At 38.1% G+C, this 20,341-nt stretch overlaps 1 protein-coding gene across 3 annotated transcripts in view; it reads right to left on the bottom strand.

Annotated features, from left to right (window-relative positions):
- Nucleotides 1-4,669: 4,669 nt before the first annotated feature.
- Nucleotides 4,670-20,341, bottom strand: part of mcm8 (minichromosome maintenance 8 homologous recombination repair factor) — a 32,830-nt gene continuing 17,158 nt past the window's right edge. Inside the window, exons 13-19 of one of the 3 annotated variants that reach the window (XM_059986257.1) lie at nucleotides 16,647-16,842; nucleotides 16,054-16,273; nucleotides 14,394-14,603; nucleotides 11,124-11,200; nucleotides 10,107-10,296; nucleotides 9,496-9,537; nucleotides 4,670-7,787 (exon numbers count right to left, since the gene is read on the bottom strand). In XM_059986257.1, the coding sequence (XP_059842240.1) occupies nucleotides 7,743-7,787; nucleotides 9,496-9,537; nucleotides 10,107-10,296; nucleotides 11,124-11,200; nucleotides 14,394-14,603; nucleotides 16,054-16,273; nucleotides 16,647-16,842 (980 nt within the window). In that variant the 3' untranslated portion in view covers nucleotides 4,670-7,742. Of the gene's footprint in view, nucleotides 9,637-10,106; nucleotides 10,297-11,123; nucleotides 11,201-14,393; nucleotides 14,604-16,053; nucleotides 16,274-16,646; nucleotides 16,843-20,341 lie in introns of all 3 variants that reach the window. The other 2 variants (XM_059986256.1, XM_059986255.1) reach the window with 2 other exon arrangements.

The following is a 20,341-nucleotide window of genomic DNA, read 5'->3' on the forward strand; positions in this document are numbered from 1 at the left end:
GACAATACCTTCTGGGCACTTTGACATTTTGGAGTTTGCCCAGCTGATACAAACATCCGGGACAACAGCAGAGGGAATACTTCCATGGGCTGACACTATGGCGAGCAGTGTCGTCTGTGAGGCGCTGAGAGAGGCCATTCAAAATGTGAAGCAGTTGGACCAACAAGCTGTGTCCTCCTGCCAGATGCAGGCTCTGCCTGGCATGTGAACTGACAGCTCCAACCAAGAGCTGGAGATTGCCACAGGGAAAAGTTCAGAGAAAGAGGAGGCAGGTACCTTCAAGACACCAGAGACAGCAACAGAGGTGGACTATCCAAAAACATCCTCCTGCGAGACTCAGGCTCTTCTTGGCTCCCAGGCTGATAGCTCCAAGCAAGAGCTGGAGGTTTCTACGGGGAAAATTCCAAGAAAGTGGAGCCAAGCACCTTCAAGACAGGAGCAACTGCTATGGTTGACTCTGCAGAGGTGGAGTGCAAGTTGCAAGGGACAATCTGCACCAATGGAAAAGATTTCACTTGTTCAGGGTGACCTGCTGGCTGCAAAAAGTCAAAGGTAAATGCAAGCAGGTTTTTTGCATGAGACCACAAGGGAAAAGGTGAAATGTCTTCACCCAGAGGGCAGTGAGAGTGTGCAATCAGCTGCGGGCAGAAGTGGTGAATGTGGGTTTGATTTCAACATTCAATAGAAATTTGAGTAAGTACATAGTTAGGAGGGGAATGGAGTGCTGGGGTCCAGATGCACTTTGGTCAGACTAGGCATAATAGTTTGGCATGGACTAAATGGTCTGAAGGACCTGTTTCTAAGCTGTAGGCCTCCATAATTCTACAACCTTCTATGCTATTCACAGCCCCACCTACCCTTGTGTCATCTCCAAACTTGCAAGCTAACCCACCCTTCCACTTTCTCAACCAAGTCATTTATTTTGAAGCCTCCATCGGTCAGAGTTGACCATGGATATTGCATAGCCTCGGCAGTACGAAATGGAGAGCAAGCTGTTGCCCATGTAGCAAGCTCCACCTCTCCATGCAACTGATGAACCCAAAGGAACAGCAGAGACTGATACAGTTCGATACCAGCAGTGTCAAAAGAGTTGCCAATCAGCATTGAATTCAATGTAGGACTGCCTTAGAGACTCCAGCTCTGGATTTTTCTCTCAGAGTTTAACCCCCAAAGCTTTCCCCATGAGTCGGTTTAACCACAAGGCAGTGAAGGTTTAAGATCAGAGTTTTCCTTCTCCTAGATGAGCTGCCAACCATGGCTGATGAGCCCCATCTGCCTGAAGCGACTGGTTTTAAGGCACCAGTAACCCACCTTGGCCCCTTCTCCTGTCAGTAGAAACAGTTCCACCAGACTTAGTAGCTAAGCCATGCATGAAGGCCAGGAGCTGGACTTGGTTGTCAGAGGCTATTTGAGGTGCACACCATTGGGAGCATTTAATAGGTAGTGGGAGCTTGTCACCATTACCACCCCTGACTATAACAACCTTAAGGAACCAAGTCATTTGTTAAAAGTCACAAAAAACAGTAGTCTCAGAACAGATCCCTGAAGAACAACTCTCCAGGCAGAATATGATGCATCTATTACCACCCTCCGCCTTCTGTTGGGCAAGCCAGTTCTGAATTCATGCAGCCCAGTTTTTGTGGATCTCTTGACTGTCTAAATGAGTCTAACATGCTCTTCTATATACCACATTCACTGCTCTACTTTCATCAACGTGGATTGTCACTACCTCAAAGAACTCAATCAGACTCATGAAGCACAGCCTGCCCCTCACAAACCCATGTTGACTATGCCTAATCATATTATGCTTCTTCAAATAATCATAAATCCTGTTTCTAAGAATCCTTTACAACAGTAGCCCAATGAGATTAATGCAAGAGTCTTGGAAAAATGATTTCCTCCTCCCTTGCATTCCAGGTGGTTGATCATGTGTAGTGAATGAAGTCATCACAGCTTTGGGCACTGTTCCTTAGCAGAGATTAGAGTGAAACCTCACCAATCTCTTAGCCAGTCCTCAACCATTCGAATTAGTGTCAAACATTAACATGCTATAGAATCTGAACTGACACAGCATTGAAAGCTACTGTGAGAAATTAAGTATAATTATGTGAAACTGATGTGTGCATATAGGTGCATTTGCAGACCTCCAAAAATAAAGAGACTTGGAGAATTTAAAAGTGGTCACAGGCGGCAGAGGAGCAGCTATGGGATTGCTTCACGTCAGTGGACTGCATTGTATTCAAGGACTCATCTGTGTACAGTTGAGATCATATGCACGGAGCATTGTCACAGGAAAGCAGTATCCATCATCAGGGATCCCTGCTACCCAGGACATGCCCTCTTCTCACTGCTACCATCAGAAAGATACAGGAGTGTCAGGACTCACACCACCAGTTTCAGGAAGTTATTACCTCTCAACCATCAGTTTCTTGAACCAGAGCAGATAACTTCACTTGCCTCATCATTGATATGTTACCACAACCGATGGACACACTTTCAAGGTCTCTTCATCTCATGTTCTCAATATTTATCTTTTATTTATCTATTATTATTATTATTATTATTTCCTTCTTTTTGTATTTGCAGCTTGTTGTCTTTTGCACACTGGTTGAATGCCCAAGTTGGGCAGTCTTCCATTGATTCATAATGGTTATTATTCTATAGATTTATTGAGCACACTAAGGTTGGCATGGCCAGGGGTATGGGGGTAAGCTCCCACTATCTATAAAGTGCTCCAAATGGCATGTGACTCTAACAACCTCTGACACCAAGTCCAACTCTTGGCCTTCATGTGTGGTTGAGCTACTAGGCATGATGGAACTGTTTCTACTGACAAGGGGCAAGGACGGACCACTGGTGCCTCAAAACCAGTTTTTTCAGGGAGCTGGGGCTCATCAGCCTTGGATGGCAGCTCACCTGGGAGAAGGAAAACGCTGATTTTAAACCTCTGCTGCCTTGCGGCAAAACCCATCCATAGGAAAGGCTTTGGGAGTAAACCCTGAGGAAGAAATCTGGAGCTGGGACCTAATCTGGAAATCTGGAGCTGGGATCTGCTTAGGGACCTAAGCAGTTTGATGTTGTTTACAATCACTTCTGGCAACGTGTGTGACACTGGTGCCAAGCTGTATCAGTGCATGCCCTTCCCTTGGATTGCATCAGTGTCATGGAGAGGGGGACCCTGCTGCATGGGCAACAGCCGGTTCTTCAAATCTTCCCTCCTAGGCTTGCAACCTGGAGAGGGCACAGTCCACCAGAGACGCAAATACATGATCTCCTGGGATCGACGGCTGCCTACTATTGAGTATGCTCACAAGAAAATGAATCTCAGGGTTTTATATATATAGACAGATATGCACTTTAATAATAAATTTACCTTGAACTTTGTTGTTGTTTCCCTGTAGTCCACATTTTTCATATGGGGAAGGAAATTATAACCTGACATTCAGGGAATAGTTACTGTATTTGTTCACAGAACAAAGGTGAAAGACTCCTTGTGTTCTTTAATGTGAAAGTTAATTCTAAAAATATCCTGAGATCCTTGTCAGTCTGATAAGAAAATAGAAATATTTTACATTCATGTTTGGTTCCTGATGCTCACCAAAGTAATCCAGTGGTGACAAGTTGAACAAACATCTTTATCTTGGATATGGACCAAAATAGTCCTGAAATGATGCACATTGGCATGAGCTCAAAGAGCCTTACAAAGGTGACCTGACTCTGTTCTTGAAACCTGATGGACAGTAGTATATTGATTAGAATTGATAAGCCATGCAGTGTGTTTAAACCAAGGCTGTAGTTTTATCAAATCTATCAGCAATGAACTGTCATTGTCTAAGGGATTGTATGTTAGCAGAGGCTACACTCACCAGAAAACTTGGTTCATCAAGAAATGAAGATCCATTAAATTGGGTTAACGTTTGCATTTTGTTTAGACTGCCTTGACAACTTCCTAAGATGTGCCTTATATTGCATATTATTAATGCTCAACACTTCATAATAATTGTTATGAGGGCTTTGAGGTTTCCTCTCTTTCTGAATACCTCACCCTACACCCAATGAAATATGCCACCTGTTATTAAGGTAATGTTGGGAATTGATTGTCCAAACTGGACTGTCCTTCCAGCTCACTTCCCTGCCTTTGATAGACCTATCTCCAAGACAGTTCCTGTTTCATTAGTGATATTTTCCAGTATGTCATTAGGTTAATAAGGCAAATGCTGAACAGAGATTTACCACATTTCATTAACCAGGACAGAAGTCACAATTCAGCTGTCCATATTTGTTTATAACTGAATGTGAAATTGGTATTTGTACAGATTATATTATCCACGTGCCAAAGATATACAGGATACTTACACAAATTAAATAAGGATTAACATTTTTTAATAGGAAGTGAGTTGACACGCTGCTCTAATTTCATTTAATTGTGCACTGCACTACTTAACTTTGGAGTGCTTAGCAACTTCATTTGTTTTGGGCATGAGTGGTTTAAAATCTGAGTTTTAATCAAAAAATAATGTTAAAATCAAAATATTCTTTATGTGATGAAATTATTTTTGATCTAGTAATGTTATTAATTGACCAATTCTTTTTCAATGTAACAAAGCCTACCCCTGGGCTTTCTGTTTGGTCTTTGTCACACAGCCCAACCAAACGTTTAAAGATTGTTTAATGTCATTTCCAATATACAAGTACAAAAGAGAATGGAGTAATTGTTACTCCGGATCTGATGCAACACAAAAAATACAAAAACAGTAAAAAGCACAATAAATATATTAAATAGCTTATGAATATGGATTGATTATATATTCATAAAATAACATCAGGCACATAAGGTGACTGAGAAGAAAGAAATGATAAAGTAATGGTGGTGGGTGGGTTAGTGGGTGAAGGTGTTGATCAGCCTTACTACTTGGTGAATGAGAAGAGAGCAGGATCTGAGTAGAGTGGGACCCAATTAAAAGCAAGTCTCAGGAGAGTGAGATTTATTTGAGTCAATAAAATGAAGTGAGGCTTGAGCAGAGTGGCCATTGTGGGAGTGAGCAGTGTGAGAGTGGAGAACTGTGGCTTTGGCCCCAGATGCTTTGGTGAGAAGAGGCGGCACACGAGATTAGCAGGTAAGAACAGGTAGGATTTTTCGTTATATGTAGTAATAGTTTTATATAACTATCCTTAGACCTTAATTCAATGTAGAGAGGATGGTAGTTAAAATAGTGGAATGCTCCTCCTGGAAGATGTGGGATTCCAGGGTACCTAACAGTCTTCCTGATGACTACATCTGCTGGAAGTGCACCCAACATCAGCTTCTGGCTGAGTAGGTCAAGAAAATGGAGCTAGAGCTGGAGGTACTGAAGACCATCTGGGAGGCTGGAAACCTCAATGATGAAACTTTTACTTGAGGTGGTCACACCCACAGTGCAGGCTTCAGATGGGTGACCACTGGGAAGAGGGTAGGAGTAAGTGACAGTACCAAGTTTCACATGGCCATTACCCTCAGCAACTCCTTTAGATACTGCTGGGGGGGGGGGGGGCACTGTTGTGGGAGGAAGGACCTATTAGGGCACAGCAGCAGTAGCAGCTAGTCAGTGGCACAATGGCTGGCTCTAATTCTCAGTAAGTAAGAGTAAAATCAGTCAGAGCAATAATGATGGGAGACTTAATAGTTAAGAGGATAGATGGGAGATTCTGCTGCTGCTGCAAAAAAGATGACAATATGGTGTATTGCCTCCCAAGTGCTAGAGTGCAGAATGTCTAAGACCAGCTACAGAATATTCTCGAGATCAAGTTTATTGCCATTATTGTCATTCAATGCATACCACTAAACGAAATAATGTTCCTCGTTGTAATTAATTTAGATCACTTTGTAGAGATCTTTTTCACTTTGACATGAGTCTTTTTCTGTTGATCAGTGTCAAAAAAGCCAAAGTAAATTCATTGTGATTCAATATTCTAAAACAAGGGGGAGAGGTGAATATTTTTATAGGCACTGAGTATACATTGAATATATAAAACTCACAAGGTAATATTACAATTAAATCCAGAGTGGCATTTAACATAAAGTGCATTTATGACATGTTTAAAAGCAAGCAGTATAATGCTTCTAGCTCTTCATTTCATTATCATGAACCATGTGGGCTCTATGGTGTGCCATAGAGCTTTGGCTTTCTCGGTGTCTTGAGCACCTATTTTTACTAGTTGTTGTCTTAATGACAGTCATTAAAGTCCATGTACTTTCTGTTTAATCTTGTCCAGTTAATTGTTACTGGCACAGGTTTTCTGCTTTCTATGATTATGGACTCACATTTAGCATTATTTGTGGAGTCCTTGTGTTGAGAATGATTTGCTTCATGATGTTGCTTGGTCATGCTTGATTCTATATAATCACCTCTTGTTTTTGTCTCGATGTGGGAGTCTGGTGTTGCTCCATACCCGGGTTCAGTCTTTGTCAGCACTCACTGTGACCGAATCTACTGTTCCTCAGGATTCAGTCACTGCCAGTGCTCACCATGACACTCATGACCAATGTTCCCTCTAACTTGTAATGACAGGTGTGTGCAAAAATCTTGTGCTGTGCAATTTTTTTGTCCAGTGGTGACAGCATGTTTGCTCTGAATTTTATACTTAGAGGTGTTCATTTTAATGGCTAGCTTTGGTCATTTTTGCTCTCATTCATTTGCCCTCTTACAAAGCATATGTAGTAGGCTTGTAGCAGGTCATGAGGGATTTTTTCACCAGAGTTTAGACACACTGTCCATATGTGATTTGCTTGTGAAATGATGCTTTAAAAAGTCAAGTTTACATTTATCAATCTACTTCTTCCCATTTGCAATTTCTCCAGCAACTTTTGCATCACAACAATTCACACAGGCAACCCCAGTTTCTGTAATATACATCAATATTTCTCATAGCTACCCATTCCCAAACTTGTGAGCTTTCGGTGTAGCAGTTTCTACTGTTTCATTAAGCTATTCTGCTTTAAATGAACTAGCAGTTCTTTTGCACTTCATGTCAGTTGGAATTCGACATTGTGAATCAATAATTTCAATAAAAACAGTATAAATAAGCCAGTTCTAAAACCTGCAAACAAATCATCACTCCACGTTGTCAACACCATCCACATCAGAAACTGGAAAAGGAAATGTGATTGTGTACGATTGTGAAATATACTTAACAGCCCGGAAGAAGCAGTTGTTCTCATAACAGCCCTTGTCCTAATACTACTGTATGGTAGCATTACCTTACCTGATGCTAGGGAAACTCAGCAATACCTTGTCCTTTTGTAACTTTCAAAAACACTGGTGGTGTGAGACAGAAAGTTGTGTGAACTCCAAATAAAATAACAAAAATTTTCCAGGCCTAGATCATGAATACACCGATCGATGCTGTTTTTCTCTAGTTATGGAGACAGAACAGCATTTTTATTCTCTATTAAATGTAAGTAAACAGAATAAATGTAAATAATCATGTAGGTCAAATTATCCCCAAACTTAATGAAATGATTACAGACCATTTGTAAGTTCAAAATGAATAACAGCAGCTTTAATCTTAAGGGTCTCAAAGTTACTAACTCTAAATATTAACATCATTGAATTAAATATTTTATACAGTATGAATTGTAAATTACTGTAATAACAGAGCAAAGTAGAGTGTATGTACCAGAAATGGAAAAAAATCCTTTTGCTTTTCCAGATTATATCTTCACATCTATAGTTGTGAAGTGCAGGGCATATTGACTGGCTGCATCACAGCGTGGTATGGAAACTCCAATGCCTTTGAACGTAAAAATCCTGCAAAAAGTAGTGGATACGGCCAAGTTCATCATGGGTAAAGCCCTCTCCACCACCCAGTTCATGATCTCTTCTCGCTGCTGCCATCAGGAAAGTACAGCAGCATTCCCAATTCACATTACCAGCTTCAGGAACAGTTAATACCTCTCATTCATAGGGCTCTTGAACCAGAGGTGATAACTTTACTTCCCAATCACAGAACCGTTCCAATGAACTATGGACTCGTTATCTTATGCTCTCGCTATTTATTTGTTTTCCTTTTTCCTTTGTATTTGCAGAGTTTGTTATTTTTTGCACACTGGCTGTCAATCCTGTTGGGTGTGCTCTTTATTCTATTGTGATTATTAGATTTACAGAGTACATTCTGCAAGAAAATTAATCTCAGGGTTGTATATTGTGACATGTATCTACTTGGTTAATAAACTTACTTTGAACTTTTAAACATGAAGTATCTGTATTCCACTTCTGAATTAATTTTTGTATTCTGAAAATTCAGATCATGTTTTTAAGTAAACAAAAACATGGAAGTCTAAATAAATTTATTACTCCAAACAATGTAAGGGTGTGGACATTAAGTATATTTCTAAACTTAAATAAAATATAATTTTAGTATTTATTACACTCTCAAGATACAGTTCTATAATACTCAGAGAAGGTTTATCCAGTACATTTGTAAAAATGATACAGTCACGGTATATTTGAATCAACTAAAAGCTGTTTAAATAAATAACTCATACTACTAATTATTAAAGTAACATTTCTGCAGTAATTAGATATGCATTTCCATTCAATAAATATGCAAAGTGACAAAACAGGAAAAGTATTTTCTGATTTTTTTTTTCCCTTTCACATATGCTGAAAACTTTTCCAAATGCCTCAAATCATTTCCACAGTGGACTCCTACTTGTGGACAAGCAGAGATAAAACTCAATTGAAGAAATAAAGTTAGCTGACATGAAAGTTTGTTTTTCTGAATTTGAGACACGCAACATCAAACAGGCATTACACTAATCCACACACTTCGTTTCTGTCCCACAACTGATTTCAAAGTAATAGTTTATTATATATACTTTGGTCAAGATGTTCATGGTAGAAATTCTTAGATTTATATTTCTAAATAGGTTAACGCCACAAAATGACAGGATAATCTGACATATTTAAATCAGAAATTTCCATTATGCATTTAAATAAGTATTTATAATTGCAAACATGGAGACAAAATAATACAATTTAAAAATGACAAGTAAATGTCTGCATATGGCCTATTTCTAACTGTTCTCTATCACGCCTTTTACAAAAGACTGTTTGCAAACTCAAACTTCCCTTTGTGATATTATGTTGATCATTTGTAGATTTCTAATTCTTCTCTCTCCCATGCAACATGGACATGATTTCTAACTTAAAAGACATACTTCATGGAAGTAGAACACACAAACTTCTGGAGGGACTCAGCAGGTCAGGCAGCATCTATGGAGATGAAAAGAGTCAACAGTCTGGGCTGAGACCCTTCATCAGGACTCGTGAAGAAATTTGTACCTCTCCATAGATGCTGCCTGACCTGCTGAGTTCCTCCAACATTTTGTGTACATTACTCTGGATTTGCAGCATCTGCAGAATCCCCTGTGTTTATGAATTCCTGATGGAATTAATATAACTTCAGCTTCTTTTGCCTTTGACAAGGTTAAAACGATTCAACAAAGATACTTACCATTGGAGAATCCTTAGTCAGCAAGGAAGAATACTGATTAGCCTGCAATTACATAGTTTGGAGTTGATAAAGCCTTGCACCCTTTTTTAACAAGTAGCCCTGGTCATTCAAAGAGTGAACAAATCCTTCAAAGTCAGATACCTGCATAATTTAAGACAATATATTGGACTTTAATCTTCATCTGTGGTTACTAACACCACAAGATTAGCAAAGCACCTTAAACATACGTTATCCCAAGGTATTTTGCAAAGACAATAAGGAAACATCAGAATAAAAAAAAAATGAGGATATTGAGAGTCAGAAGAATTCGCCAAGGTTAGATGAAAAAGACAGGCTTGCAAGAGGTTTGAGGAGAAATATGATTTGAGGCAACAGTTTCTAAGAAGAACCAAAATAACTTCCAAGTTCCACCAAAGGTGGGCTGAGAGGGCAGTCAGAAAGTGAAATGTTGAATCAAGATGAGGCGGGTATGGAATGTAAAAGGATAGGGAAGACAAGAAGGGAAAATAACTAAAGGACACAAGAAATAAAAAAACCAACAAATATCATTTATGTACTTATAAGCTTAGGGTATCTAAATTCACATACCAAGCATTATGGTTTTAAATTACCTGTATTTGTACTTCTCTTGCTATTTCTTTGAGTTGGTTAAATTCAAAAATAGTTCTACAAGTCCGTTCTGCTATTCTGTTCAGAGCAGCCACAAATCGTTTTGCCTGGGATCGTTTGCTCATACCAGATCCATGTTGTGAGCGCTGAAAATCTAATCTTCCAAACTCATCAGAGAAAGTATCTAATAAGCTGTGAAAACAATGAAAATGATTTACTGCAACAAAAGAAATACATTAATGTGATAAAATATATTATAAAACATGCAATGTGAAACTGCCCAAACAAAAATCAACATGGCAGAAGTGAGTTAACCGAAGTTGTCATTTAAAAATTTTAGTGCATAACTTTATTGATAAGATATGACTGCCAAAAAAGATTAAGTAAGTTTAATTGGTTGCAATTTTCCTTCTCCGATGCTTTCTTGCAATCTTAAATTTTTATAAAATCTTTGAAATAAGTCACCTAATAGCATTCAACTAAACAGTACTAATTCCAAGAAGAATCGTCTAGATTCATCAAATCAGTCATGGAATTGAAATGCTCATCCTGTTTCTCTCACAACTGATCCCACCTGACTTACTGGGTGCTTTCAGGATCTTCTGTTTCTATTTCACATTTCCAGAATATAAAGTTTTTTTTTAAACTTTTCCTTCTAACTGTTCACTGCCAACATTAAATACAATTATGAGGAAAAACTGAATTAGCCTATCTTCATAACATAAGTTTCATAATGTAGCCTTGTATATTTTGCTCTTTAATTTCTACTTCTCATCCTGTAAAAGAATATTTGCAGAATATTTTCAAGTTTATTGAGAATACCTCAGTAAATATATTTAACACAAGATTGAATAGATTTTTGCACAGTAGGGGAATTAAGGGTTATGGGGAAAAGGCAGGTAGATGGAGATGAGTCCATGGTCAAATCAGCCATGAACTTATAGAATGGCGGAGCCGGCTTGATGGGCCAGATGGCCTACTCCTGCTCCTATTTCTTATATTCTTATTTGAAAGATTACCTGTGTTTCATGATATCCACAACATCCTCTGCATCACATTTTGATGCAGTTTCTCGAAGTTCTAATCTTGCTCTTGCCTTTGAAACAAAAATATAAACAAAGATTTATTTTCTAATATCTATACATATCAAACTGAACTAAACAATAATATATTCCCTACATAGAAAGTGGTACAGCTGTGCTTAAGATGACAGAAAACTCAGCCTGTTCCAAATATTTCAGGAGAGGATATCCCTAATATAATCACAAGGCACTTCACAAAAAGAATATTAAGGATTAAGGTTAAAGTAACCAGCAAAACACTTTCAATGAGACCATGGAAGATGAGGTCCAGACTGAGATTTAAGAACAATGAGCCAGAAAACTGCATCAATACAGTTGAAAACATTGTTAATAATGGTGTACTGGAAGGTGCCTCAATGGGACCTTGCCCATTAGATTTACCCTCCTAACCTGCACTCTAGACTGCCAGTTTTGCCACTACATCTTAGGTTTAGGAACATCTACATTCCTACATTTATCACTTTCTTGAACTGACCTGCACAATCCTAATACTACCTCAGCAACAGAATACAATGGACCATCTCTTGTTTCTAATTGTTTTGCATGGTATTTTTCTTCACTATTCATAGTTGTCCATAATTCATGACCAATTTCTGCCTTCTGTGTACTTTGAATCTCCATATATGCCTGCAATACTGCCGTAGCTTTTACATTGCATCTGTACTTCACCATGCTTCTGCATACAACAATAAACTTGAAAACATACAATTAAGTCCAGGAGAAAAATTCAGTAATTTATGCCTTCATGATAGTGCTGAAATAAACATAATTTTTTTCAAATTCATAAGCAGTTGTTAGGAAACTTTAGCAATGTAAAGAAATGCTATAAGACACAATGCTAGAAATTAAAATTTGGGAGGACTAGGATTTAACAACTTGTAGCTCCAGAGGCTGGTGAATCTTAAATAGCACCAAATAATCTCATATTCATCTCTGAGATACGAATGCATAAAACTTGTAAAAGGAAATTAATCTGCATATTGGTCATTTAGAAGTAAGTATAATATCTTTATTTTAAATATTATTAAAAAACTGGATGACTGAGAATTCCAGGCTTCAATTCTAGCAGCTGAAACCGGGGAAGGAGGCGTGAGTCCATGAGTGAAGTGACTTTACAGCATTGTTCCTGGACCAGTAAGTACATAATTACCTGACCATCTAATTTCCCATTTTGACCCCAGCTGTTGATCCAGACCCCACCCAAACATGGGGATCTGTATCCAAAATCTGAATCCTCCTTCCTCACACCATACTGTATCTGCTGCTCTTATCAGCTATGACGTCTTGAGAAAAACCTCTAATCCAAAAGGCAGAATTTACTCATACAAGTCACAACTTTATACTTTAAATAAGGCTCAAAATCATGACCTGTTTCAAGATCAAAATGTAAAACAAGGAAAATAGAAAACTCTGACATAATTATAAACTTCATTTCTTTATGTCAAATGTAAAATCAGCATCACCAGATGCACCAAGAACATTACATGCACTTAATTAAAATTAAGAACTTACTCCACGAATCGCAAAGCCCACAATTTTCCTCTCAAGTCTTTTGTGCATTTGATACCTGAAAAGCTATCCGCTCTTTAAGGAGGGAGGGAAAAAAACCCAGGAAATTATAAGCCAATAAGCCTGACTGATGTTGGAATCCATTAGTAGCTGACTATGGGAAGCACAGTGGGAACAAAGAAGGCCTTTTCCGGTTGGATGCAAGTGACAAGTAGTTTTCCACAGGTGTTGTATTGGGACAGCTTCTTTTACGTTACATGACAATGATTTGGATGACAGAATTGATGGATTTATGGCCAAGATTCTGGATGATAAAAGATAAGTGGAAGAGCAGGTATTGTCGAGGAAGCATGGAGTCTGCAAAAGGACTAAGATTAGGGGAATAGACAAAGAGGTGGCAGATGGAAAACAGTGTAGGGAAGTGTATAGTCATGCACTTTGATTGGAGGAATAAAGGTATATATTATTTTCTAAATAGGAAGCAAACTCAGAAATCAGAGTTGTAAAGGGACTTGGAAGTCCTCATGCAGGATTCCCTAAAGGTTAACTTGCAGGTTAAGTTGGTGGTAAAGAAGGCAAATGCAATGTTAGCATGTATTTTGAGAGGATGAGAGTACAAGAACAAGGATGTAATGCTGAGGCTTTATATGGCATTGGACAGACTGCATTTGGAATATTATGAGCAGTTTTGGGCCTCTTATCTAAGAAAAGATGAGCTCACATTGGTGAGGGCCCAGAGAAATTTCACGAGAATGTTCCTGGGAAGTGCATTTGTTAGTTCCAGGCCTGTACTCACTGGAGTTTAGAAGAATGAGGGGTGGATCTCATTGAAACCTACTGAATATTGAAAAGTCTAGCGTGGACATGCAGAGGGTGTTTTCTTTACAGAGGAGTCTAACAGCCGTGAACACAGCTGCAGAATAGAAAGACATCCTTTTAGAAGGGATGAAGAGGAATTTCATTAAACAGAGTATTGTGAATCTATCAATTTTGTTGCTACAAACTGCTTTGAAGGACAAGTCATTGGGCATATTTAAAGCAGAAGTTGATAGGTACTTGGTTAGTAAGGGATTCAAAGGTTACGAGGAAAAGGCCAGATAATGGGGTTGAGAAGGATAACAAATCAGCCATTATGGAATGATAGAGCCTACTTGATGGGCCAAATAGCTTAATTCTGCTCCTATATCTAAACTGCTTACAGAAGTAGGAAACCTCTATGAATTTCATTTGCACATGTATATGGGCTACATCTGCAGAAACAACTCTGCTCAGGAAACGAGAGGCATGCTTTGCCATAAGTAAAAAGAGGATCTGTCAGAGAACCTGGTGCTGAAAAATAGCTTTTGGTTGGGTTTACTCTTAAAATTAAAAATATAACATTCATAGTGATTCTTGATTAATGACTGCCCAACCCAACTCCTTGATCCATTATGCCACACAACTAAATATGACACCCACCCTCTACAATTTTGAGGGTCCCACTTACTCTGATCATGCCTTTTCTTCACAGCCCTTAGTCTAAAAGCAGAGTGGGTGGTTTTGTCTACTGTTAAGAATGCAAGGCATGCACAACACATACACAAGAGAATTTGTAGTTTCAGGCACTCTTAAGGAAAAAAAAATCTGTTGGCCTATTGAAAACTTCCCACTGAACTCATCAAAGAATATTTTAGCTTTCTAAAAGACATGCATATTTACCTCTGTGAGCCTTATAAGAGACTCCAGCTGTCTTGTGGTAATTGGAGTACTATCTGGGCCTTGATTTTGTCTTCTCAACTCCAGGTAAAACTCTTGCAGTACTTGAGCTGCTTCAGCAGATAACTTTGGACAAACATAATGACGCGCATATCCTACATATTTTCTTAGTAACTGATGAGGTACAGGATCAAAATTTTCTCCAGAGGAAACCTTTAAACACAAACGGAATGTTATACTGTGAAGGTCATAGACATTAGATGTTTACAATCAATTATGGAAAATGACATCTCCAGTCAACAGGATGTACCTAATAAAGTAGCCACTAAGTTTGTGTTCTTAGCCCATCCACTTCAAGATTTGATGAGTTGTGTTTTCAGAGATGCTCCTCTGCACACCACATGGTTAACTGTTACTGTTGCCTTCCTGTCAGCTTAAACCAGTCTGGCCATTCTCCTCTGAATTCTCTCATTAACAAGACATTTTCACCCATAGAACTGCAACTCACTGGATGTTTTTTCTTTGTTTTTTGCATTATTCTCTGTAAACGCTAAGGACTGTTGTGTGTGAAAGTCCTAGCAGACCAGCAGTTTTTGAGGTACTCAAACCACCCTGTCTGGCACTAACAATCATTCCATGGACAAAATCACTTAGATCATATTTCTTCCCTATTCTGATGTTTGAGTCTGCATGACAACTGAACCTCTTGAACATATTTGCATTCTTTTATACATTATGTTGCTGTCACATGACTGGCTGATTAGATAGTTGCATTAATGAGCAGGTGCAGACATGCACCTAGAAGTGGCCACTGTGTGTAAATGCCTAAGTAGATTCAGAGGATCATTCAGTTTCTGAAATTCAATTCTGTTGGCACAGTAAAATGCTCTGATGCTACACTATTGCACATTTATTGCTGACAGGAAATTAATTTATAGACGTGTATTAAATTATCCAAAAAAATACTTGTTTCAAATACAGAAAGCTACTTCAGTGGAGCTTAGACAATCATAAAAGTCACAAAATAGATTAATATCTTTAGTTTTATGGGACAGTACTCAATTACCTGGATCCTTAATTTCTAAATCCACATTGTTTCCCATTTCTTACTACATGACAATTGTCCTGGTCTCGTGGAACAGTATTGCCTTCTTGGCACATAGCTACAGCAGACATTAAAAACTATGAATTACGTGTAAGTTCAGAAAAATCATCCTTTATTCTGTCTCCATTATCAACCTAAACATCAGTCTTCGAAATACATCATGAAGCTCAACTGTGAATCTTATATATCTTATACACACACCTGGTGAAAGGTACAAATGTACTAATTATGAAAAGATTTTGTTGTGCCTCCACACTCTAAAATTGATAAAATTTATATCCAGACACCAACAGTGAAAGGATACTCCTCACCCAATATAATGTACATTAGCCCAGAGATTTTTTTGATTCTAAATTTTGAAATTTTAGCAATTCCATAGTGGTTTAACATCATCTGTATGACAATTATAAAACAATTTCAGTTTTGGGTTATTGGCTGTTAAGAATTTAATTAATACTTTAATTCCAATGCTGGTTAGTTGCTGTCTTAATCATGATTATTATGTAATTAGATATCAATAAATATTAATAGTTTCATTATTTCTGGATGTGTCCTTACCTTTAATCTGTCAGATAAAGGTCTATCTGATGCATTTTCAAGAAATGAACCATTTAAATCTTGTGTGCTTTGACGTGATACTGTGGCACCGCTGAAGACCGCATTCTTCCCAGCATGCAAGGCCATCACGTGCTCCGAAATAAGGTTGTCGTGATCTTCATTCGGAGTATCAAGCAGAATAAATACCAAATCAAACCTTGAAAGAAGGGCACTTCCCATTCTACAATATTAAATATAAAAATGTACTGTAGATATGAAACACCATTGTTATTTGAGTATAATTTCTTACCAAAAATGCAATTTACGATTCATACTGACCGCCATGCTTAATATTACTCTACACAAAAAAAAATCATATAGTTATCCTCAGGAAGCAATTTTTCCTCAAAAATGCAACTAAATTTTACTACTTGAAACTTTAAGACCCTAAATTTAGTTCCTTCTGGCTAATTAATAAGGCTTAAGGAAAAGTTATAAGAAATTTGTAAGGAGAAATAGAACTATTATACAAGACAAAATGATATAAATTACACATACAATATTATATATTATGGAATGATGGAAGGGCTGCCTGACACATAAGCAGAACTTACTTCAAATTCTCAGACACTGTTTTAGCTTTACTGTAGTGACCTCCTACTGGATTTGCAGCTGCAAGGATTGAAGTTCTGGCTGGTAAATTGCAAACAATTCCAGCTTTGGCTAGACTAATACTTTGTTGCTCCATGGCTTCCAGTAAGGCCTGATGTTGGTTTCCCATTTTATCAAATTCATCAATACAGCAAATCCCTGAAATGTGACAGAGAAAATTTAGTAAAATAACCTAACCGAAGAAATTTTAATGGCCTGCATACCACAATGACTGAATAATACTGGTAGCTTCTGGCAAACTGATAACCCTACAATAACACAGACACAAAAAATTCTGGAGGTGCTGGAAATCTTGAGCAACATGTAGATAATGCTGGAGGAAATCAACACTGCAGGTAGAAGCAACAACGGATGGGAATAAACAATTGATGTTTTGGGGTGAGATTTTTCATCAGAACTAGAAAGAAAGTTGGGGGGGGGGGAGGGTGTAGAAGCCAGAATAAGGAAAGGGAAGGGGGAGGAATACCAGCTGGCTTGTGATAGATGAGACCAATTGAGTGGGAAGGTGGGTGAGTGGATGAAATGTATGATGTGAAAAACTGAGGTGATGGATGGGAAGAGGTAAAGAGCTGAAGAAGAAGGAATCCAAAAGGAGATTGCATTGAACCATGCAATACAGGGAAGAGGCTAAGGAATACAAGAGAGGCTATGGGAAAGCTATGAAGGTGAGGGAAGGGAAGGGGGAGAGGGTGGAAGTTCTATTTTACGGATCTTAATTCATGGAATAGTTTCTTAATTTTCCCTTTATTTTGCCACCTTTATCAGGAAGATAAAAGATTCAGAAATATCCAATAATGATGAAATAGCAAAACCAGAAATGGATCCTCAAATTTGAATGGCTGTTTTCTCCTCAACCTCTCCTGCCTTTAGGAAAATAATTACACCATTCCTTCGATCTTTACTTATAAATAAACTTCATCCCAAACAAATTCATTCTGTAATCTTTCCAATGTCTTGCTGAAACACAGAACTTTTCACCAAATTATAGTCACCAAGCACAGAAACAGTCCTTCAGCCGACCAAGCTCATGTTCCCTTTCATAATCATTCTATATGATTTCTTTTTTATTCTCCCCATTTCCAATACACAATACGAATCACTTACACAGTGGTGGGGATTCACAGTTGCCAATTAATATACTGACAATGCAACTTTGGGATGAAGGTGGAAAATCGAGCAACCAGAATAAACCCATGCAGTCACAGGGGAATTGTCAAATACCACACAAGCAGAACTTGAGGTCAGTGTTCATCCTCAGAGTAAAAGGCAGTGGCTGTGCACAGAGGGACAAATAGTTTCTTGCAAATATGATTTCTTTAGTTTGTATTCTCTGCCCCAAAATAAAAGTATCCCACACACTTTTCTCAGCTTCTTCACCAAGCTCATCTCAAAGATCAAAGTGTAAATTTATTATCGAACTACATACATCACCATACAGAACCCTGAGATTCATTTTCTTGCAAGCATTCACAGTAAATACAAAGAAACACAATAGAATCACAAAGACAAACACCAATGTGCAAATACAAAAATAGAAAAAAACAATAATGCAAGTTGAGTAGCCCTTATGCTTGGCACCGGAAGTGATTCGGTGTTTGGAGATTGGTGGATTTTGGAATATATAATAAAATATATAACTTGGGGTTGGCATAATTTCCGACTCTGACTTTATATGTTACTGGTAGCAGACACTGTCTTACACTTGTTCATCACACATACGTACTAAACAGTAAAAATTATTTCATATTATTAATATAATAAAAATATAGTCTGCAGGGTAACAAAAGCAGCACAGCAGCATTGGGAGAGTACCCGAATCAGCTGTTCAATAACAAACGGCAGGCTTTCAGTCTCTACTTATGATGCTGTGTTTTGATTAACAAGTTACAGTACACTGTATTTGTATTTACTTTTTTTAGGTTTTATGTCAGTATTGTGTACTTGATCTGAAGTTAGATTTTCATCAGCAATGCTCTTCATAAACATATCAAAGAATTTCTCTGCTGCTTTGTCATCAGTAGATGCTTTATCTTAAAAAAAATTAAATATTTTAAATTTAATGCCTTGCCTTTTCTTAATTTCTGCAACCAGCCTGCTGAATACTCACAATTGCCTTCAATTTAAAGTTTGCTTGTTTCATGATCAGCATACCATTAAGCGGCATATGTTTAGTCTGATGCTGACGAATTAATTCTTTCAATGCATAGCGATTTCATTTTTCACTTTATGCAGTATTTTCCTATTTTTTTATTAATTTCTGTTCATTACATATTTAGTGTAGAGACTTGTGCATCACATGGGAACCTTCCCAGCACCTTGTGAAATTTTCCATTTGTGAAGTCATGTCAGCACTCAAATCATTTTTGAATTTGGAATTTTGGATAAGGGATACTCAACCTGTAATAATAAATAAATAAGCAAGGAATTTGAATAACATGAGGAAGAGTCCTTGAAAAAGAGTCTATGTGGGAACAGTTCAGTGATGGAGTAAGGGAAATTAACTGAAGTTCTCCCCTCTGGTTCAAAAGCCTGATGGTTGATGAGTGATAACTGTTCCTCGGCTTGGCAGCGAGGGCCTTGAGGCTCCTGTGCCTCCTTCCTAAAGGCAGCATCGAGAAGTGCATGTTCTGGATGGTGGGGTCTTTGATGATGGATGCTGCTTTCTTGCGACAGCACTCTAAGTATCCGGACCTAACTTGCACTACCTTACTTTCCCTTTTCTATTATCTAATTATGATTCGTAATTTAAATTTTTATTATATTTACTTTGATTTGTACTCCAGGGAGGACAAAGTGCAGAATCAAATATTGCTGTGATGATTGTACGCTCTAGTATCAATTGTTTGGTGACAATAAAGTAAAGTAGATGTGCTCAATGATGGGGAGGACTTTACCCATGATAGACTGGGCCTTATCAACTACCTTTTGTTGGCTTTTCTGTTCAAGGCCATCAGTGTTTCCATACTCAGCCGTGAAGTAACCAGTCAGTATACTCTCCAACACACATCTATAAAAGTTTCAGATGACATACCAAATCTTCACAAACTTCTGAGAAAGTACAGGTACTGCAATGCCTTCTTTGTAATGACACTTATATATGGAACCCAGGACAGATCCTCTATAGTGTTAACACTGAGGAATTTAAAGTTTCTGACCTTCTCCACCTCTGATCCCTCAATGAGGACTGACTCATGGAACTTCAGTTTTCTCATCCCACAGTCAATAATTAACCCCTTGGCCTTGCTGACACTGAATGAAAGGCTGTTGTTGTGGCTTCTCAGCCAGATTTTCAACCTGCCACCTTCAGGAGGCTGGCATATTGAGCAGATGAACAAGTTGAGCAGTATGGTACCCACAAAGAGCTGAGGAAGGGGTTCCACTGGATGAGGTCTTCAAAAGAAATTGTGATTTTTTTTTTCTTTTGCCGACTCTTGTGTGACATTTTTCTGCATTACTGTGTGCAATTATGCATCAGAAATTTAATATGTTAACTTCCAGCCACATTTGTTGCACATGTTAATAGCATTTTTGTTTTTGAGTACTGGCATAGAAATTGTAGTGAACCCTAAGCAGCATGTTAATGTAACGCAAGGGCAATCAGTTGGAATAGCCCTTTATTTATGATGACATCATGTAC

Source organism: Hypanus sabinus, chromosome 12, assembly GCF_030144855.1.
Source record: "Hypanus sabinus isolate sHypSab1 chromosome 12, sHypSab1.hap1, whole genome shotgun sequence".
Taxonomy (NCBI): Eukaryota; Metazoa; Chordata; class Chondrichthyes; order Myliobatiformes; family Dasyatidae; genus Hypanus; species Hypanus sabinus.